This window comes from Drosophila tropicalis, unplaced genomic scaffold (genome assembly GCF_018151085.1).
Source record: "Drosophila tropicalis isolate 14030-0801.00 unplaced genomic scaffold, ASM1815108v1 contig_694, whole genome shotgun sequence".
Lineage (NCBI taxonomy): Eukaryota > Metazoa > Arthropoda > Insecta > Diptera > Drosophilidae > Drosophila > Drosophila tropicalis.
This window is the reverse complement of record NW_027173176.1, coordinates 2,845,257-2,866,315: the sequence shown is the minus strand read 5'-3', so window position 1 is coordinate 2,866,315 and position 21,059 is coordinate 2,845,257. Positions and strand designations below refer to the sequence as shown.

Below are 21,059 nucleotides of genomic sequence, written 5' to 3'. Positions count from 1 at the left end.
ATAAATTATGGTAAAAACATTTTTATTGTAAATATATATTTCTAGTCTTCAGTTCTTATAAAATTAATATTAAGACATTAAATACGTTCTGTAAAACTTGTATTTACATAATGTCATTCATTTATCATTGTTGCGGTAAAAACTCTTCTAATTCTGAATCTTCAATTTCACAGAGTCGAACAGAAATATTGCTATTGGAGCCAACTTCGCCGATAGGACGTGGAAAAAGATAAACTTCCTCTGATGTTTCTACAAAGAAATAAATAAATTTGATTTGTTTGTTCTGCATTATTCTTCTGCGTACTAACCACTCTTTCGTCGCTTTCCAATATCTTTTTCATGATTGGACCTTCGTTCATTGAGCTTTCACCCTCTGTTTCACTTGGAAAATGGATTGCAGGTAAATATGAGTCGGGATGTCGTAAATATACTTTGCCTGTTAAAAAATGAATGTTTGAATGTTTGTCATATACATAGATGGGCATTTGAAAGTTATTCATTTACCTGTATTTGATTTGTAGTCTTCATTCTCGCTATTATTAAAAGAACTCAGTCTTGATACAGATTGATTACTTGAGTTCGGCATCATAAATGGTTGAATGCAGCTTTCGATTTCGGAGTCCATATATTCGGATGCAATATCCTCATTTAGAGCAGCTATATCTCTAGTTGGATCGACTTCTCCTATTAAGCAAATTAATTGAATTTGATTGAAAAAAAGTTATTTTTGCAACAGACTGAAATATAATATTTGGCCTAGGGAGGAAGAAAATTTTAATTTCTATTTGAAAATAAGCAAAACACAGATAAAGTTTAATGTAAAAAGGCCAAGAGAAACACCTAGGCTATATTTTTAATCTACTTTATGCTTCTAGTTATTAATTCTTAATTGTCTTGGTTTATTGTTAGTAATATTTAATGTGAAAGAACATTTCAGACTAGTCCCAATCGAGCTTATAATTTGTTTTGTACACTTACTGTGAACGAAGAAAGTTCTTTTAGACTTTGACTCGTTACTGTCGTTACTGTGGAAGCTTGACGAATCAGGTACCTCGGCTCCTGGAACTTCGGTTATATCCGGCAACGGATTATGGCTCTTCCGAACCCAGTCGGAACAGTCCCAATGGTACTGGCCATTAGTCAGTGCAGAATAATCAGCAAAACTGGCACTTGAAGACGAATGGCACACATTGGGCATCGCAACCTGAATCAGTTTTCCATTCGACAAGCGGCTCATTTGAGACCCATAGTCTTTTTTAAGATCTGAAAGGGGTAACACCAATTATTAAGTTTGTTTTAGAGAGAACAAGGAGTATTGTTTTCCTATGACTGTGAGGTAAAAGACATTGAAATAGACAAACTAATGTTGTCTAAACATAAGCCCAACATAGGCAATTAAATTCATTAAACTATCTAAAACAGCTTTTCAAAAGGAATGAAATAAAATTAGAAATAATAACAATTTGCAACAAAAAACTAATGAATTTCCATGATAGCTAGGAAATTTCTCTATTCTATTTTTCAACTTACCATTATTTAATTTATTTTCAAAGGTTTTTAAATGCATCTGTTCAGTCCACTCCTGTTTGTAGCTGGCATTATCACCATCGATTGAGTTGCAAGCATTTATATTAACATGTTGATTAGTTCGATTTACTTTTTGATATTCAAACGGTATGTTCTCCAGCTCATCACCAGCCGATCCGTAGCTACGCAGGATATCCAGATTATTTACAAAAGTGGTGGTATTTAAAAATAAGTTATCATTCGTAGCCGGTGTATAGCTGATTGGACGCTGATTCACTTCCAAATTACTTATTTTGGCATTCGCTTTGCACGACTTATCCTTGTCTAATAGCGAGTTCAAATTGGCTTCCTTATAGGATTGTTGATTTTTTGCCTTTCCCATTCGATTTCTTGAGTTCGACGATGAGTTTTTCTTCAAAACCACACAGCAGAGTACAATACTGATGATAACCACGACAATAGTTAGTCCTGATATGATTCCGCTAATATGTTCGAGTGAAAAGTTTTTCAGCTTTGTTGAGATGGAATTCGAGTAGAGTGGGTCACCGCAACTAGCACCAGTTAGATATGAAGGACAAATGCATCGAAAGCTTCCAGCTTCATTAATACACGTGGCTCCATTACCACAGGGCTGATTCTCACATTCATTGACATCGATCTCGCAGCTTGGTCCTGTGTAACCGCGGCACAAACAGTGCGACACGCCATCGCCTTCCTCACAGATTCCTCCATTCTTGCATGGATTCGGTGTGCAAAACTTGCCGTACTCACATCTCTTACCAGATAAATGCAACGGACAAGTGCATGTATAATTATTTGGCTCCAGATAGTCGCAACGTCCCCCGAAGAGGCATGGCGCCGAAGAACATGGATCCAAATCAATTTCACACATACTGCCCGAGAAACGTGAATGACAAATGCACTTGAATTTATCTTTTCCCAGCTCCTTGCAAATGCCGCTGTTCATGCAAGGCTGTGCCCCGCATATCCCCAGATGCACCAGCACATTCGCTGGATCGCATTTGAATTCAACATTTGTGAATCTTTTCAGGGCCGCAATAGTGCTGCCGCCGGAGATGTACAATGGCAGCGACTCCATGGCAATCTTGATGTTCGCCATGCAACCAACGAAACCACGTTGGATGTCCTCATAGCCAATTATCGACGGATGCGGACGTACTTCGGCGCCAACAAAGATATCATTCGATTGAATATTCAGTATACCATTCACCCCTGGAGCACTTCCCTGCGAGACGTGTTTATTATCCACAATGATCTTGGCGCTATTCAGAGTCCGCTCCAGCATAATGGTGTGCCATTCGCCATCTGCAATGTAAATGCTCGATACGCTAATGACGCCCTCGCCGGAGCCCAGATCAAATCTGTATTGAACAGCTCCATTGATGATTTCCAATATGTTGTAATCCACCTTGCCGCTTGCATATAATAATGTGCCACTTTGCTGTACAGTTCGAATTTGCAGCGAGTACGAGAATTCGTTTTCCAATGTGTTTTTCGCCTTTATCTTATTTATCTTATAATGTGCATAACTTTTGCCGCCAAATGAAACGGCGGTCAGAGAACTATCATCACAAGTCTCATTTATGCATTTCGAAGATTTGATTTCACAAAATGCCCCCGAATATCCCTTCGGACAAACGCATTGATAGCCCAGCTCCGATTCGGATGGCACACAATTCTTTTCAGCTGAACAGGGCTCTGATGAGCAAGCATTGATCGATTCATTGCAGTTTTTGCCATCGTAGCCGGCTTTGCAAATACATTTGTTGGCCATTACATAGGATGGGGCTGCAAAACTTATCACATCCGTTGAGACAGTTGTAATGTTATTCTTGAGTAGGCGAATAATCTGTTTGCATTTGCCATGGACACATGTGTTTTGTTTAGTCTGGCAAAAGGTTGGCAGAATCTCATCGATTGCCAAATTCGAGCCGTTCTCGATTTCGATTTCCTTATTCAACAGGGTTTGGCGTATTTCATCGCTGGTAAAGAAGGCATCGGAATCCGGTATTATTTGCTGTTTGCGTACTGCAAATACCACATTTAAATTGCTATCCACGGAGCGTGTTGTCCTTCGTTGATCTGGGCTCAAATGTGCTGTTGTCAATTCCGGTTGCAAAGTGATTAAAATGACATCCTTTTGCCGACAACGCATAATATCCCGTATAGAACGCATGAAACTTTTCCTGTGACTCAGTAGAAACTGTGAGGCGGACACTTTATGGAATCGAATGACAGCCGATTCTTTAACCATATCTATTGTTACGAGCTCTACATTCACTTTCACTGTAGAATATACCGTGAACTTTCCATCCGAGACAGATACATTCAACTTATATTGACCGATGTCAAGATTGGATATGACATAGATTTTTCCCGTAGTTTTCGTAATATTGAAAAGTTTTGATGTGATGTATTCGGCTTTAGTGACTACCAGACTGTAGGTAAGCTCGTCGTATTTATCCTGATCTGAGGCATGAAGTTTTCCAATAAAAGCACCGGAGAAGTCGTCTTCAAGTGAATTAACCGTGATCTCCAATGGAGTGACAATTGGTGGATATTGACTCTCTTCAATGATTTTGACTTGAACCCAAGTATCGGAATATAGGGGCGGAGTTCCATTGTCAAATACACGAATTTGTATGGAGAATTCATCTTGCAATTTGTGATTAAAACGCGAAGCCGTACTCAAGGATCCATCTTGTTCGAGTCGAAACAGACCTCCTTCGTTGCCAGAACGAATATCGAATGTGTAGGGCGTACTGTTGGGTGGTTCATCTGCATCCGATACATCAAAAGTGATGAGAACATAGCCTAATGGACGATTCTCTTGAAGAACTATTGTGTAATTAGGACTGGAGAAGACGGGATTATTATCATTGGTGTCCAAGACAACAATAATGATTTGTACAGTGCCACAATGTTGCGGAATGCCCCCGTCACAGGCTTGAATCTCTAGATTATATTTGGATTTCGTTTCTCGATCCAGTGGCCTGGCAACGCATATTGTTCCATTAATCTCGTCAATGGAAAACTGTCCAAAATTATCGCCCCCATTAATGTTATAGTGTAGCTTTGCGTTTAAGCCGGCATCCTCATCAATGGCCTTCACAGCTGCAATTTGTTTGCCCAAAGTTATATCCTCGAGTACATTAACCCGGTAAATATCCTGCACAAATTTGGGACTATTATCGTTGACATCTAAAACGGATATATTCACATGTGCTATATTACTCAGCGGCGGAGTGCCACGATCAATGGCCTGTATGGTCAGATAGTAATATTTCGACATCTCATAGTCAAGCGATTCATTTAGCGTTAATGCACCTGTCTTGGAGTCAATAGAGAATTTGCGTTGCTCATTGCCACCCATAATATAGTAGAGGATGTCCGCATTCACACCAATATCCTTCGAGGTGGCATAGACAGTACAAACCTCTACCCCGATGGTAGCATTTTCATGCACTTGACATAGATATTCCCGTAAACTGAACTCGGGCGGATTATCATTAATATCTAAAATGTTTATCAGCAAATTGGCAGTGGAATATAATCTCGGCACTCCATGATCCTCAGCTTTGACTGTTAAATTGAACATTGGAATGGTTTCACGATCCAAATTCTTTTCCAACCGAATGATACCAGACGATTTGGAAATTTCAAAATGATCATAATTTTGGCCCATTAATGAGTATCGGACTTTCCTGTTAATCCCGAAATCCTTGTCAGTTGCGTGCACCTTTGTGATTAATGTCTGCAATTGGGCATCTTCTGGTATACTCACTATATATTGAGCCATTGAGAATATTGGTGCATTGTCATTCACATCGTTTACGGTGATTATTATTTCCGAAACGCATTCATGTGCCAATTCTTTGCCATCCTGTACATGGGCAACAAGTTTATACTTTGGACAAATCTCTCGATCCAGTTCTTTAATCACTTTTAGGCTACCCTTATCTTTATCAATAGTGAAGTCATCGGAGCCCTTGCCAGATATGAAATAACGCAACTTGAAATCGTCACTTGAGTCAAAATCAATAGCTTTAACATCGGTCAAAACTGTGCCCACAAGGATCGATTCATTTACATTAATGTGATATCGAGGTTTCAGGCAGTATGGCAAATTGTCGTTTATATCTTTCAATTGTATCTCCACATTTGCTTCGGCAATGAATTTACCATCGGTGGCCAAAAGGCTCAAGTTGTAGAAAGATATATTCTCTCGATCCAATTGTTTTGTGATAAACAACTCGCCGGTTTTACCGATTTGAAATTGTGACTGATTATCGCCAGCTATTATATAATAGTTCATCTCCTGTTTCTCAATGTCAGGATCTATTAGTAGAAAGTTATCCAAGACAGTTCCAGGCAGTGCATTTTCCGGCACAGTAATTTTATTAATGGGCAACTTGAATTGTTGGGCATTGTCATTGCAATCGACCACTTTAATTGATACTGGAACTTTTGCATCATGCTTGGGATGTCCGTTGTCTGTGGCAATTACTTTCAAATCATACTCAGATCTCAGCTCTCTATCCAATGAAGCCAGCAGGGTAATCCAACCAGTGTAAATATCGATGTCGAATATGTTGCTAACACTTTCTGAATCATTTTCGAAATAGTATCGAACATCGCCATTGGGACCACTATCGGCATCTGTGGCGGTTATTTTAACAATCGAGACCACTTTGTCGGTATTCTCTGCCACGCTGGCACTATAAAATGAACTATCGAATTGCGGATAGTTATCATTTTCATCTCGCACATGGATAACCACATCGGCATAGGCATACAGAATCGGCACAGTTGTTGTCTCCGCCACGATAATTAAATAATGCGTCTCCTTTTGCTCACGGTCCAAGGTCTGCTCCAGAATCAATTCACCAGTGTCAGACACATAGAATTTATCTTGGTCTTCCGATATAGAGAATTTAAATGAATAGTTTCCAAATATATGCAGTTTTGTGAGAACTGTTCCAGGCGATGTGGACTCAATAATCTTCAATATAATCGATGTTTTCTCAAATGTGGGTATAACTACATCGGGACTTATCATTTCAATCGACACTGGTACATCGCTATGAAAACTGGGCTCACCACAATCGGAAGCGCGTACGAAAAACTGAAACATTTGATTTTCATATTTTTTCAAGTTCTTTTTCAGTTTGATTTCACCGGTGTTCTCTTCTATTTCAAAAACATCTTTAAGCGCAACATCTTTTGAACCGTGAACGATCTCATATTTAATTTCACCATTCTTTTTAATATCGTTATCCATGGCTTTTATCTGAAAGAAGGGTTTATTTAATAGCTTTATTAGATTTCATATTTTTTGATAGATTGAAAATTTTAATGATTATGCCTTCAATCAGTCGGTGAATCATCCATTAAATGAATGTATATTATTGTTATGCCATTTACTTACCAACAGAACTGAATCATCGGGCTGTGCATCGGCACTAATGACAATTTTGTATTCTTTTTAAAAAGAAAAACGGACTATTATCATTAATGTCATTTATCAGCACTTTTAAAGTCGCGAATCCAAATTTACTGCCTCCATCAGTTACTTTCAATAGTATATTATACTCTGCTCTCTGTTCGCGGTCAAAGGTTACTTTCGATGTTATTAAACCCGTACTGCGATTGATATCAAAGAACTTTTTCATTTCTTCGGAGTCAATTTCATAATAGAGACTGGAGTACTGACCAATGTCACTATCCGTTGCCTTCACCTATAAAAATGAATAATTATAGACAAAAAATAAACCAAATAAACATGAAAATACATACCGTAATAATATTATGGCCATGTAGCAAATTTTCCGAAATTTGGGCCTCATAGGCAAAGTTTTCAAACTGTGGACTCTTTCTATTCTCGGGTAGTAAGACAATCTTCAATCTGGCATATGTAGTATGTACACCATCCGACACGGAAATATTCAAAACTGTATTTGTTTTGTCGGTGAAATTCAGCATATTTTGAAGGGTTATTACTCCGCTGTACTTATTGATGCTATACGTTTGCAGATCGTTGCCATAAATAATCTTGTATTCCAAATTATTGGCATCACATATATCACTGTCATACGCTTTGGGTAGTGCCACGAATTGTCCTCGTTTGGCTGCTACAGATAGCTTTGTAAAGAATGACGGTTCAATAAAGCGGGGAGCATTGTCATTGAGATCTTTCACTGTTATGAAAATGTTGCATCTGGAACTTAACGGTGGAGAGCCATGATCTTTTACATGTATGACAATGTGATGAAATTTCTTCAGTTCATAATCCAGTGGTTTTTTCAGATAAAGATGGCCTTCGTTAATGTCTATGTAAAAGATTTCCGAATCATTTTCACTGTTGATGGATTCAATAAAATAGGAAAGCTTCGCATTTGCACCAGTATCCGCATCTGTGGCATTTATTTTTAATATCTGAGATGCAAATGGAGTATTCTCTGGCAGCGTAATGTTGTAAATATCGCTTTCGATTTCCGGATAACAATCATTTACATCAATAACAGTGACAGAGAGGAACACTTCTACAAAAATGCCAGAAAAGCTGTCCGTGGCTCGAATTGTTATATCATGATTTGTTTGCTCTTCATAATTCAGCTCGCTAACCACATAAATTGATCCTAAACAAAAATAAAACACACAAGTTACTTCTTTTATTGTTAGAAAGTTGTATTTTTAATTTACCTGTATTGTAGTCAATTTCAAAATGTTGATCCTTATCGTCAGACGAAATGGTGTAAATAAGTTTTCTATTTAACGGACTCTGAGCTTCGATGGATATAGACAACACTGAATAAATTTCCACATCTTCTTTGACACTGACATCGTAGAACTGTTTTTCAAATATGGGCATCGATCGATCTATCACCTGGAAGCGAATAGAATGAATCATATGAATGCGCCTTCTATATAAAGATTCGAGGGCATAGCGACATATCTCCGACGACATATCTCCGCCCAGTACATTTTTCTGGCGGAGACATGTCGCATTTGATCTGCGCGGAGATATGTCGTTTCAAAACGTCATATCTCCGCCGTTAGAAAAACGACATATCTCCGCGGTTAGAAAAACGACATAATTTCGCGCGGAGATATGTCGATTTTCTAACGGCGGAGATATGTCGTCGGAGATATGTCGTTACCCCGATTAGAGAGCACAAACTTACTTTTACATTGAGAGAGACTTCTGAAGAACATGGATTAATTGCTCCATCGTAGGCGGCAACCGTAAGTTGATAATTCTGGTTATGCCCTTCGACATGCTGCTTAATCGAAAGCTCTCCACTCTTTCTATCCAATTTGAATAGCTCTCCATTTCCCTTTTTTAGCTCATATCGTACTTCTCCATTTTCCCCAGTATCCAAATCGATGGCCTTAACATGCATGATAACTGTACCCTTTTGATCATCAATCGAAACGGTGGCATAATATGGTAAGTTGACAAAGATTGGGCAATTATCGTTAACATCCAATATGGAAACATGAATCGCTGTGACTGCTCTTCGATTATTGAACTCAACTCCATCGTAAAATAGAGACTTTGCCTCCACAAACAGTTTATGCATATCTTGCACTTCGCGATCAAAGATAAGTCCTGTTGTTTTTAAGGCTCCCGAACTTATGCCAATGTCAAACATATCCGTTGGATTAAGGATGCGATATTCAACGTTCTCATTCAAAGTGTTCCCTATGACATTTACTATTCCCAAATGGGCCACTTTTGTGCTATTTTCAACAGCGGAAAATTCATAAATTTCGTTTTGGAACACGAAATTTGTGTCTGCCGTAGACGCAATGTTTATTTTAACAAGTAGAATGGCTGAAAAGATTCCATCAGAGGCACGAATGTGCAGCGTCAAGTCCCCATTTATTGAATTGAAGTTTCTAAAAAGGAAGTTATTATATGATAAGAATTATTATTCAAATTGAAACCCACGAAAAGGATTTACCTAGTTGTCAGAATGCCTGTAAACTGGTTTATCTGAAATCCATCATTAGCATTTCCATCGACAATGTCGTACCGTATACTATCATTATCCGCATCGAATGCATTGATATGGGCAACAAATACGTTCTCAAAGGTTGGCAAGAATAAAGTTACATTGAGATCTCTTTCATCGAATATAGGAGGACAATCGTTGATGTTGCTGACATGTATAATAACATGTGCTTTTGTGATCGAATGCAGTTTCGGTTTCCCCATGTCGCTTACCTATTTGTAAAAGAATGTTATAAGGGTCAGTCAACGATTTCTTGCTTTTGGAGTCATTTGAATTACCGTAACATAAAACGAATATCTAGAATCCTTTTCATAATCCAATCGCTGTAAAGTTTCAATAGTGCCCGTTGTTGGATCTATTTTGAATAAGGACTTGGCCAAGTCATCATTTATAATATATTGCACCATTCCATTTAATCCAACGTCAGCATCAGATACATTTAGTGTAAGATGACTATAACAGATGAAAATGTATTGGTTTTGTAAACGCATTCAATTACATACATTACGACAAACTTACCTATTTTTTGAATCATGCATTCGTTGGACACGTGATCCCACCGTGGCGGACTCTGACACTGTGCCGACATATTCGCTTTGAAGGAAACGTGGAATGTTGTCATTAACATCCAAGACATGGACTATTATATTTTGAGATGATGAGCCCGAAGCCATATTAGTTCCTTGAACAGTTAAGTTGAAGAACCTTAAAGAGTAATAAATATACATATTTAAGTCATATGTAGTAGCATTTTCCATATCGTTTAAATACTTACTTGTTGGTCTCATAATCAATATTTGAATTAATAACAATGACACCAGTGGATGGGTTAATTCGAAAAGTATCGTTGATATTACCATCAATAATATTGAAAAATACCGATGACGATGAACGTGCTGTTACTTGTGTCACAAATGTTCCAACACTTAAATTCTCGAAAATTTCCAGTACAATGGCATTGGGAAAAAATTTTGGTGGATCGTTTTCAGACATGGTTACAATGATATGCACTGGAATTTGGGATGATAATGATGGATTGCCTTGATCTGCTGCCTTTATTTGTAGCATATATTCTTGCACATTGTTAATATTAAGCTTGCCAGCTAATGTTATAATGCCAAAAGTCGAGTCTATGGCAAACACACTGCCCACATTACCAGTAATAATAAAGTAACGCAGCTCAGCGTTTTGACCACTGTCTCTGTCAATGGCCAAAACTTCAGTGAGTTTAGATCCAATTGCAGCACTTTCAGGCACTTTACTTTGTATGATTTTTGCAGTAAATTCCGGATAATGATCATTGTGATCATGAACATTAACGATAATCTTTGCATAGTTCCTTTTGCCCGGTGTACCCTGATCTTTTACAAAAACCACAAGTATATGCTGGGCCGTTTTCTCAAAATCTAGCCTCTGGGTGACTATAACATTTCCACTAATCGAATCGATTCGAAACAATGCTAGCGAAGATGGATCTTGTGTGGCATGAAGATGATAAAATAACTTCTTATCCTCATCTTTATCAGTTGCGTGAAGTTGCATTATAATTGACTCTTCTTCAATATTTTCCGATATATTCACATGGTATATATCTTTTGTAAATTGTGGTGTATTGTCGTTTGTATCAATTACTTGGATAAACAGATTGGTGTAAATTATATTTGAGCCGTCAGTCACACTGATTGTTAGATTATAGCTTGTTTGCTTCTCATAATCTAAAGGTTTCGAAAGAAGTATATTTCCATTGTCTCGGCCAATATAAAAAGTGTTTTCCTCGTTTCCACCTGCATAATTCAATCAGATAGATAGATACCAGGCTTGGATTGTAAGTTGATAATGCTTACCTGATATATTATACCACAACTGGTCGTTATCATCATCAATTGCTAGAATTTGCATCACCAAAAAACCCGGCTTATCGTTTTCCGTTAAATCGACCACATTATCAGTTGGTTTTCTAACTAATATCGGTGGATTCGGTGAATTGGATTTAATGGGAATCACGACAATGTTAACTCGTGTGGTTTGACTTCGTTTCGGTGTACCATTATCTTCTGCTCGTATATTGATTTCAAATTCGAAATCAGGCTCCAAAGATTTGGTAATGAATATATGCCCACTTGCATTGTCAATACGAAATTTATTTTTCCCTTTACCGGATTTTATGGAATATGTGATACGTCCATTTTCTCCATCATCAATATCAATTGCATGCACCTAAATGTTTAATTAAAATTCGATTTAACTATTCATATGACTCTTAATTAATCTGACTTACCTGAAATATGGATTCATTGGCAGTGGCTGTAGAAGGAACCTGTATTTTATAAGCTCGTTGATCAAACTCCGGGCTGTTATCGTTAATATCCAAAACGTTAACTACAATTCGAGTTGTAGAAGCTAGAACTGGCGAGCCATTGTCGGAGATAGTAACCTAAAAATGAGAACAATAAATTGGCTCTTAGTGCTGCAAATGATTTTCCCCTTAAAAAACTTACTTCCAAAATGTGTTCAGCTTGATTTTCTCTGTCTAGTTTTCGTGCTGTCGTTTTAATAACCCCTAAAATCAAAAGGATATTAAGAAAGAGTTGAAACTAATCTCTTAGACATAGTTTACCTGTTACAGAATTTATCTCGAAATATCCAACCAGATTTCCGGATATGATGTTATAGGTAATGGATTGTGTGTCATCTCTATCGGGATCTATTGCAGTGAGTTTAATTATTTCAATATTCTCGGGGCTACCTTCTGTTACATTGACATAGTAGACTGGTTTACTTGTCAGGGGGATATTGTCGTTTTCGTTTTGAACTTCTATGTATACCTAAAAACAGCAAAAGCAAAGCAAAATAACAAAATATTAAATTCGAACTAGCTGATCAAGTTAAATTACTTACCTCTACACAGTTACTAAGCGGAACTATAGCGTTGTCCTGTGCGCATAACGTTAACCAATAGAAGCTTTTCGTTTCTGCATCCAGTTGTGATAGAGAATGTATTGAACCTTTATCGTTCACCGAAAAAATACCCAGGCCATCGCCACCAGTGATGGAGTACGTGATTTTGGCATTCATATCAATCTCGTCCATATCACGGGCAGTAACATTCAACACAAATGTGCCCTTTGGTCGATTTTCTTTGATTTTGCCTTGAAACACAAAGTCATCAAACTCTGGAGCAAATCGATTTTCATTAACATCAATTATCTCAATTACAATTGGCATATCGGATGTTAATGACGGACTTCCGCCATCGATGGCACTCACGACAAGGTTATGCACTTGTCGGTTTTCATAATTCAAGTATCCTTGCGTCCGTATTGCACCAGAGTATTTATCAACTTGAAAGAGGCCCTCATCTTGCGGATCTTCTTTGAGGGAGAAGAGAATATTTGCATTTGGTCCAATATCTTGGTCAATTGCCTCAATTACGGCTATCACTGTGCCACGAGGCAAATCCTCACGAACTTTGAATATATACTCTTGCACACCAAACACTGGAGCATTGTCATTGACGTCGTCAACCAAGATGTATACAAGGGCTTCCGACGACAGAGTAGGAGTACCGCCATCCTTGGCGGTAATGTGCAAAGCATATCTATCTTGTTTCTCTCGATCCAATGGTTTACTCAATACAATGCAGCCGGTTGTCTTATTGACAAGAAAATCATCACAATCGACGGATAGTTCATATGTTATATATCCATTGACTCCCGAGTCTGCATCTGTCGCATATAAACAATAGATAACTGTACCGATACGTGCACTTTCAGTCAGTCGAAATGTGGCTAATGATTTCTGTAGGACAGGTGCATTATCATTTACATCAATGATTGTTATTGGCAGCATTTTAGATTGAGATTTCATAGGATACCCAAGATCATAGACGGTTATGTTTAATACATATTCGTTTTGTCGTTCTCTATCCAAGTATCCAATAATTTTAAGCTCTCCAAGATCAGGATCAACACGAAACACAGAGTCGTAGTCTCCATCGGAGATGACAAACACTAATTTTCCATTGTAGCCCAAATCTCGATCTCTGGCCTCAATCCACGCCACAGTCTCTCCCAATGGAGTGCTTTCGTTTAGAAATAACTCCTGTGGGAAATTGATAAACTCCGGTCTATGGATGTTTTGACCATAGCGACTGGGCGTTAGTGTCAGGTCACTTAGAACGGATAATGATACACTTTTCATATTATTTTTCTCTGCTAATGCCAACGATTCGGCAAGCCTTCGGGCAACTCCCGTTTCGCGGCATTCAAATGATCCGAATCCTTGCAAAATATTCGAATCTTTATGCAAACTGTCGATTAAATTAATATTAATAGTAAGTTCATCTGAAAAATGGGTCCCGTCTGTGGAAGATATTTTTATGACACGATGATCAATCGCAACATCCATTAAATCGCAGCCAATGGATATTGTGCCAGTTGTTGGATCCAAGTTAAAGCAACCATCTTCATTGCCAGAAATTGATCGATATGCTATGATGTCACCATTATCAAAATCAATTGCCGATACCGTGAATATATCAGATCCGATTGTCGCTGATTTCAATATCTTGCCATAACAATTGATTCTCTCAAATTGGGGCCTATTGTCGTTAATATCCTTAACGGCAATAGACAATTCTATTTCAGTCTGTCTTCTATAGGGCAAACCCCAATCGGATGCACGTATTATTAATGCATAATTCCTTCTCATTGTTTCATAATCAATTAACGATGTCGTCCTAATTATACCTGTAAAATGGTCAATTTCGAATGGAACTGTGTTTAGGTTTGCAATACTATAAGATATGTATGCGTTTTCGCCAGAATCCTTATCCTTGGCTGACACTTTAGCAACAAATGAGCCAGATAAATTATTCTCGTTAATACTTATATTTCTGTTCATATTCTCAAATATCGGATCATTATCATTCATGTCTTGTATGTTGATTTTGACCTTAGCCGACGACTGTTTCCTCGATCCAACGTTTGCCTGATCAATGGCCGATACTGTCAATGTGAATTGTGATTTCCTTTCTGCATCCAATTGCTTTTTCGTATATAGCATACCCGAATCGGGATTTATACGAAACTCGCCGCCTTCATTGCCACCGACAATTTCCAAATATACTAAAGCGTATTTGCCCAGATCAGGATCACTGACTTTTAATCTAATAACTGGCATATTAATGGGTGCTGTTTCCGGTATGGAAACCTCATAAATTTCTTGCGTAAATATCGGAACATGTTTGATTTCTGGCTTCATTTGTATCGAAACCGTTTTGTAGGTAAATCTGGACGGTGTGCCCAGATCTTCGGCTCGCAGAGTCAAATTGTATATGAAATGCTGTTGGCTCAGCTGTGCGAATTTATTAAGCTCAATATAATACTCATTTTTAGTTTCTGATGGTCGTAAAAGGAACGTTCCATCGGGATTGCCATCAAGTATTTCCAAACTTTTAATCCTTCCACTCTTTCCAATGTCTTTGTCGTTCACCTTAACAATTCCGTAAATTAAGGAATCCGATGTGGGTGTGACACTTGAAAAGGTTGTGGCATAAATTTCAGGTGCATAAAAGTTAACCTTTGAAACAAAAATACACAATTATTTCCACCAATTGATATTAGAGTCTAAGAGTCTTCTTACCTGTTTCACCAGTATTTGCACCTTTGATTTACTAGCTTGATGATTTTGTTGATTAATCGAAGATCCACGATCATTTGCCAAAACTGTAAGATCAAAACTTGAACGCTCGGCATATTCAAGGGGTTGCAGTAGGGTTATATCTCCCGTAGTTGGATGAATAGCAAAGTATTCGCTATCCATTAAAAAACTATAGTAGATTTCACCATTTATGCCCAGATCTGCGTCATCTGCAGTGACTTTCAGTATGCTCTTATGTTTGGGTGTATCTTCTGGGACAGTTACAGCATATTCGGTTGGATAGAAGAGTGGACTTAAATCATTACGATCTAACACTTGAATATGAACCGTTGTATCTGCTTCGAAGCTGGTAGTATTCTTATCATCCAAATAATTTACAAGTGCCCTTATCCTTAATGTATATTCTTCAGTTTTCTCTCTATTTAGCACTACATTGCTTGTTCGCGTTCGTATGGCTAAAAAGGCATAGTTTCCAACCAGTTTCTCTTCAGCTTTAAATACTTTATCTTTATCTCCACTAATTATTCTATATTTTACATCGCAATTTGGCCCGATTTGTAATCCAGCCAACTTCTCATGCAATATCCCCTTAGCGTATGTCTTTCCAAGACTATTCTCTGGGATTGTAACATTATATACATGATGGCTGAATCGAAAATGGTTTTCCAATTGTTTATTGTGTACTGCATGTTTATTGTTTTCATCATTACTTTTGGAATGTACATGCTTTGTTAAACAAAGGTAACACGTTAGTAATATCCATTTCCACAACATAAATTTACTTCCTCTAACATGTGCAACATATTGTTTAATCTTCATGTTAGACTTTAACGGTTATTATTTCACATATTATCCAGTTCTAAAAGAAAAAAAAATAACAAACAAAGCAAAAACAATAACAAATGAAAATATGAGTAAACATTCATATGTATTTACAATCAGAATCAAATTACTGCAATTACTTATTACAATTATCCTAAAATGCTTTCATTTTTAGTGCTCAAAATACAATATTCAAAATAATAAATAAAACACACACCCAAAAGCTGCGTCGATGTCGAAACAAACCTATCCAATAAATAGCCGAAAAACGAATTCAGCCATGGCAAAACATATTTATGTGTTTACATATTCTTTTCACTTACAATAAAAAGATGCGAGGGTTGGTCGGGCGGTTGACCTAGTCACAAAGTGTATTGGCAATACGTTACTCTATTGAAACATGAATTCATGAACATATTTTACACTGATTGAATATTGAGTATTTTATTTTCTTACACATTTGCATACATATATGAATCATGTATTAATAGTAAATAACCGAAATAAGACCATATAGTATCCATTGACTATGACAAAAGCACCCAAGTGAGCCGGGCTAACTTTGTTAATCTTAAATTAGCTTAAGCAGAAATAATATGGTCCAAATAGACTGCCTTTTAAGCCATATTTTTAGTGCTCAACGTGTATCCTGTAATTATTGTCTTGCTGATAAGAGAACAAGTTTCCTTAAAATAGTTTTCTTTGCCTTCTCGTTCCTATGGGAGCTACATGATATAATCGTCTGATTTTTATGAAACTTGACACAAATATTGTATTCGTTTCACAAGTATTCAATTTTATGGAAGTTGTTCGAAAACTAATAAAAGTTTTTATCTTAATAACTTTATTAGAATAATTTTGGAAAATTACAAAGTAATTAATAAATGGCACTGTTTTTATTTAATATAGTAGATCGACACACCTGATTTTGATATACACAATAAGTAGGAATAAACAGACATGCAAGATGTCTAGCACTATAGCTTTCAATATGCCCCTATTCAGGCCGACAGACGAACGGGTGGACATGGTTATATGAACTGATGAAGAATATATCTATGTATGTACATATTTAGTTTATAAGGTCGAAAGTGTTAATGTATTAATATTAATACACCCATTTTGCAAGGGTATATTACGGCAAATAACTGACCTAGTTATGAAAAACATACAAATAAAATGCATCAAAATGCCTCAATTTTAAGATAATACACTCAACCCAAAAGTTTCTGGCATTTTAAACTTTATCTCTCAACAACTAATGTGTACATAATTTCTTAAAGCCCTCAAAATTTTTACAAGAAGTGGACAGAGGTAAGAAATATAAAAAGGACGAAAGTCCCATTTCTATTGACTTTCTTCTACGAATGTACCTAGACAGATGATTAATGGTTAAAGGCATTTTTGTTATGAAAATATTAATCTCTGGTAATTTGATCATATTTCACAATGATATTCCAGACATAAACACAGCCCAGACGTACGGCAAAATAGAGTCAATTCCTAACCCTTCTTGGTTTTTATGCCATGATTGAAATCCACATACTCCCCGGCTCTCCTTGGGTCCTAATGTCTTCTTATGGATTCAGGTTTCATTTTCCATTTTCCAATTAAATCAAATTCTCCTGTCACAAACAGATCACAAACTCTACACCCTGGCGTCTGTATCTCTTTAATGTTTATTTAATTTCTGATAATAATAGATAAAGAGAAGCGTGCACATGGTAAGAGTTATTTTTTCGTATGAAATTGTGTCATTTCAGATTTTGTGTAAATTCGAAATGCAATGGATGGATGACTCAAACCAACCTATGCACAATGTACATGTGTAATCAAATGCACTGAACCCTTGCACAAAATGATACCTAATCACGTTCGATTACTAATGGCTTAAATCTGAATTGCACAAATTAAACAAAATTAAAGAATTTCATTTAACTTTTCAGCGAATATCTTAAGGAGTTAAAGTTTAAGCGATTTTTGTATACTTAAAGTATTGCATTTCGTATACAAATTTAGCAGTAATATTGAATTGTGCGATTTGACGAGTCAGTTCTTGTTTATATGTGTATGGGTGGTCCTTCTTTAAATCGAGCTCTTCAGAAGGCTGAGAAAATGTAAACATTGAGTCAGAAGAGGAAATTACATTGTGAATGAACCATCAAATCAGTAGTTGAGTGGTTTTATGGTCGAATCAGTTCTACTATATAAACCAATATGATACATGTTCATTCATACCCGTTACTTGTACAACTATCTTGTATTGGATGAAGGTTTTTGTTCAAAAATGTGCACTGGGCCCTTGACCAATTTTTCTGTTTCCATTCTATGGCCCATTTAGATATCTCATGACATGTTCATATATCCGATATGCTCCATTTCCGTATGCATGATGATCCCTTCTCTGGGCGTAGACTTCTGGCCAAAGTGAATATGCCCATTTGGAGAGTGTATTAACAAGGCTGAATGTCTGTCTATTTGTAAATTTGTTCCGCACGAAACTATTTACCATCCATTGTAGAGTTGTTCCCGAAAAACAAATATGGCTTCAGACTAGAACACAATCGATCACGGCTTATGTATGTATGTCCCATAATTTATAAATACACATTAATTTAACTGACTAGGGAACGTATTTATGTATACATATGTACATACATAAATACGTACATATGTGTATTAAAGTAACACATACTTATAAAAAAAAACCACTGCGTTGCATGTGCACTTATGTATATGTACATATGTGCAGCCCACACATACATACATATACAATTCAATTGCAAATGATTAATAGATAGTTCAGTTCTTTAACCATTGCAAAATTCTGATTCATTTGTTAGCCACAATTATACATACACTATTTAAACAGAAGTTTTATTTACACATTAGCACTTTTATTTTATAAAAACTAAACACCAAGCTGAGCCGCTTTTAACAAAGACTTCAACACACACACATACATATGGTCTGGATGGAGTGTGGGTAGTTACTGCGTGCGTGATCGTTTGGTGTGACCATCTCAATAATTGGAGCCACTGAGCCGGGGAGTTGGAGTACTAAAACAAAGTTGACAGTTGAGTATTGAATCTTGTCAACTTGACAATTCTAGTAGGCCTTTTGCATCAACTTGTAGAAACAAAAATTATTCTTACTGGTGTTGAAAAGTAACTAACATTTCTGAAGCTAAAAAGGAAACAAAAAATAATAATTCCAAAGTAACTATGGAAGTAACATCTGCGCTACTCGATCTGGAAGAATTTTGCAGAAAACGCAAATGCGCACCACTGATATTTAGTGACTTTAAAGTTGAGGGGAGCGGCTATAATTCCAAAGTAAAACTGTTGGTTATGGAGGCCCATGGAAATGGTAAGGACACTTTGAATTAACTTGGCCAAGGATTGCTTTCCTTATTAAACGTTTCATCAGAAGCCTCAAAGTTTGATGCCAATACATGTGAAACCAATCCTTATCGGGATATGTTCAAGGAGTTGCGCAATTACTTTGAGCGCCATAATATGCTGCATATTCCGATTATCGATATTGTCGAACAAAGCCTTAGACCAGATCCTCCCAAATTCGTGGCACGTTGTATATTGGGACCGATTAAACGTTATGGCATATCGGATACGAAAAAGGATGCACGCCAGCGGGCTGCCACTGCAGTGTGGAATTTGGTATCCAATGGATATTACACAGAGGTCTAAAGTTAGCTGCCCTTCAGATCCTTGATCCTTCTCACGAAAATTATTCTGACGCTTTGAATAAAATGGGCCTAATAAAATCTCCCAAGATGTCGTTCATTAAATATATTAAAGAACGTTGAATAAACGTTGAATAAACGTTGTTCAACAGCTAAACTAATTGCATTTTCGATCAATACGTAAACAAACATTTGTGTTAAAGGCTAGCTTTCATTCCCTGATAGAACATATAGATTGAACAAATTTAATTCAAGCATTAAAGCAGACCAAGAATATTCAAATTTTCCAGACACGTTTCCTTCCACACAAAAAATAAATTGCTTCTGCAGTATTTAAACTATATTGTTCTTATTTGCATACCCCTTTTATTGCATACAATTTTTGATATATATATACACAGATATGTAAAAACGTCCTTTAACTTAGGGATAATGAAACGAAACGTTCCTTATTTGGGGTGTCAGGGTGTTGGTATGGAAATAGGACTCAGTGACACGGCATATCTTTGTTATTTTCGCTGTGATAGAGTTTCCACTACCGGAACTCTGAGCAGTCAAGGGAATTTATAAAATCTCATAAAAGAGAGAATCTCCAGCAATGTTGGTTGTTTACTTCCATTAACCGAATAATATTATTAATAATTATTAAAGAAAAGCACACTATTATTCAACCACGTCTTAAAATTTACTACATCTTCTCATCCTCCTTCTCTTCTTGACGCACAAACAAAAGTCCTTTTTAATCAAACCATTGCGCGGCATACGCCGCGGCGTCAAAACAAATGAATTTCAGTTGAATTAAGTTTCAAGCTTGGTAAAAAAAACCAGAGTAAATCATTCAATTTTGTTTGCACAACACTTAAACATTCATTTTCCTATTCCATTCGGCTTTTAACATATGTATGTACATATATTTCACACAAGTATTTCACATTGCCGATATCATTTGCATTATTATATAATTTTGTTAATTTATCATTTAAAAATCGCTTTCACTGGATTCCTTCTAATGATTCAGCTTCTAATTTAGCGCACTCATGGAATAAAAAATAAGAGACAAAAAAAAAAAACATTTTATTTTGTTTTTCGTAACTGCGGCGGTTCTCAGAGGCAATTAAGATGGTAATGTATTGTTTCGCATGTACGACTATTTTCAAATATTCAAGCAATTAATTGACAACAGAGCATACTTTTTTTTTACTATTTATTCAATAGAAATTCCTCAACATGCTTGATATAACCGTCACGCGATGCAAACTGATTTAAACCGCGTTCAACGAGAACAGAAATCCTACTGCTGGGTTCAT

At 36.8% G+C, this 21,059-nt stretch overlaps 1 protein-coding gene across 1 annotated transcript; it reads right to left on the bottom strand.

Moving 5' to 3' along the window:
• Positions 1-5: 5 nt before the first annotated feature.
• kug (kugelei) lies at positions 6-19,072 on the bottom strand. Its single transcript, XM_068292487.1, is given in 21 exon segments — positions 6-249; positions 309-436; positions 505-684; positions 979-1,263; positions 1,531-6,838; positions 6,977-7,033; positions 7,035-7,286; positions 7,345-8,186; positions 8,251-8,434; positions 8,733-9,450; positions 9,516-9,778; positions 9,845-10,019; positions 10,086-10,271; positions 10,342-11,350; positions 11,411-11,783; positions 11,845-12,000; positions 12,065-12,126; positions 12,184-12,391; positions 12,465-15,146; positions 15,210-16,086; positions 18,909-19,072. Coding segments are annotated over 20 exon segments (14,007 nt in total). The 5' UTR covers positions 16,047-16,086; positions 18,909-19,072; the 3' UTR covers positions 6-147.
• Between the last annotated feature and the right edge of the window lie 1,987 nt (positions 19,073-21,059).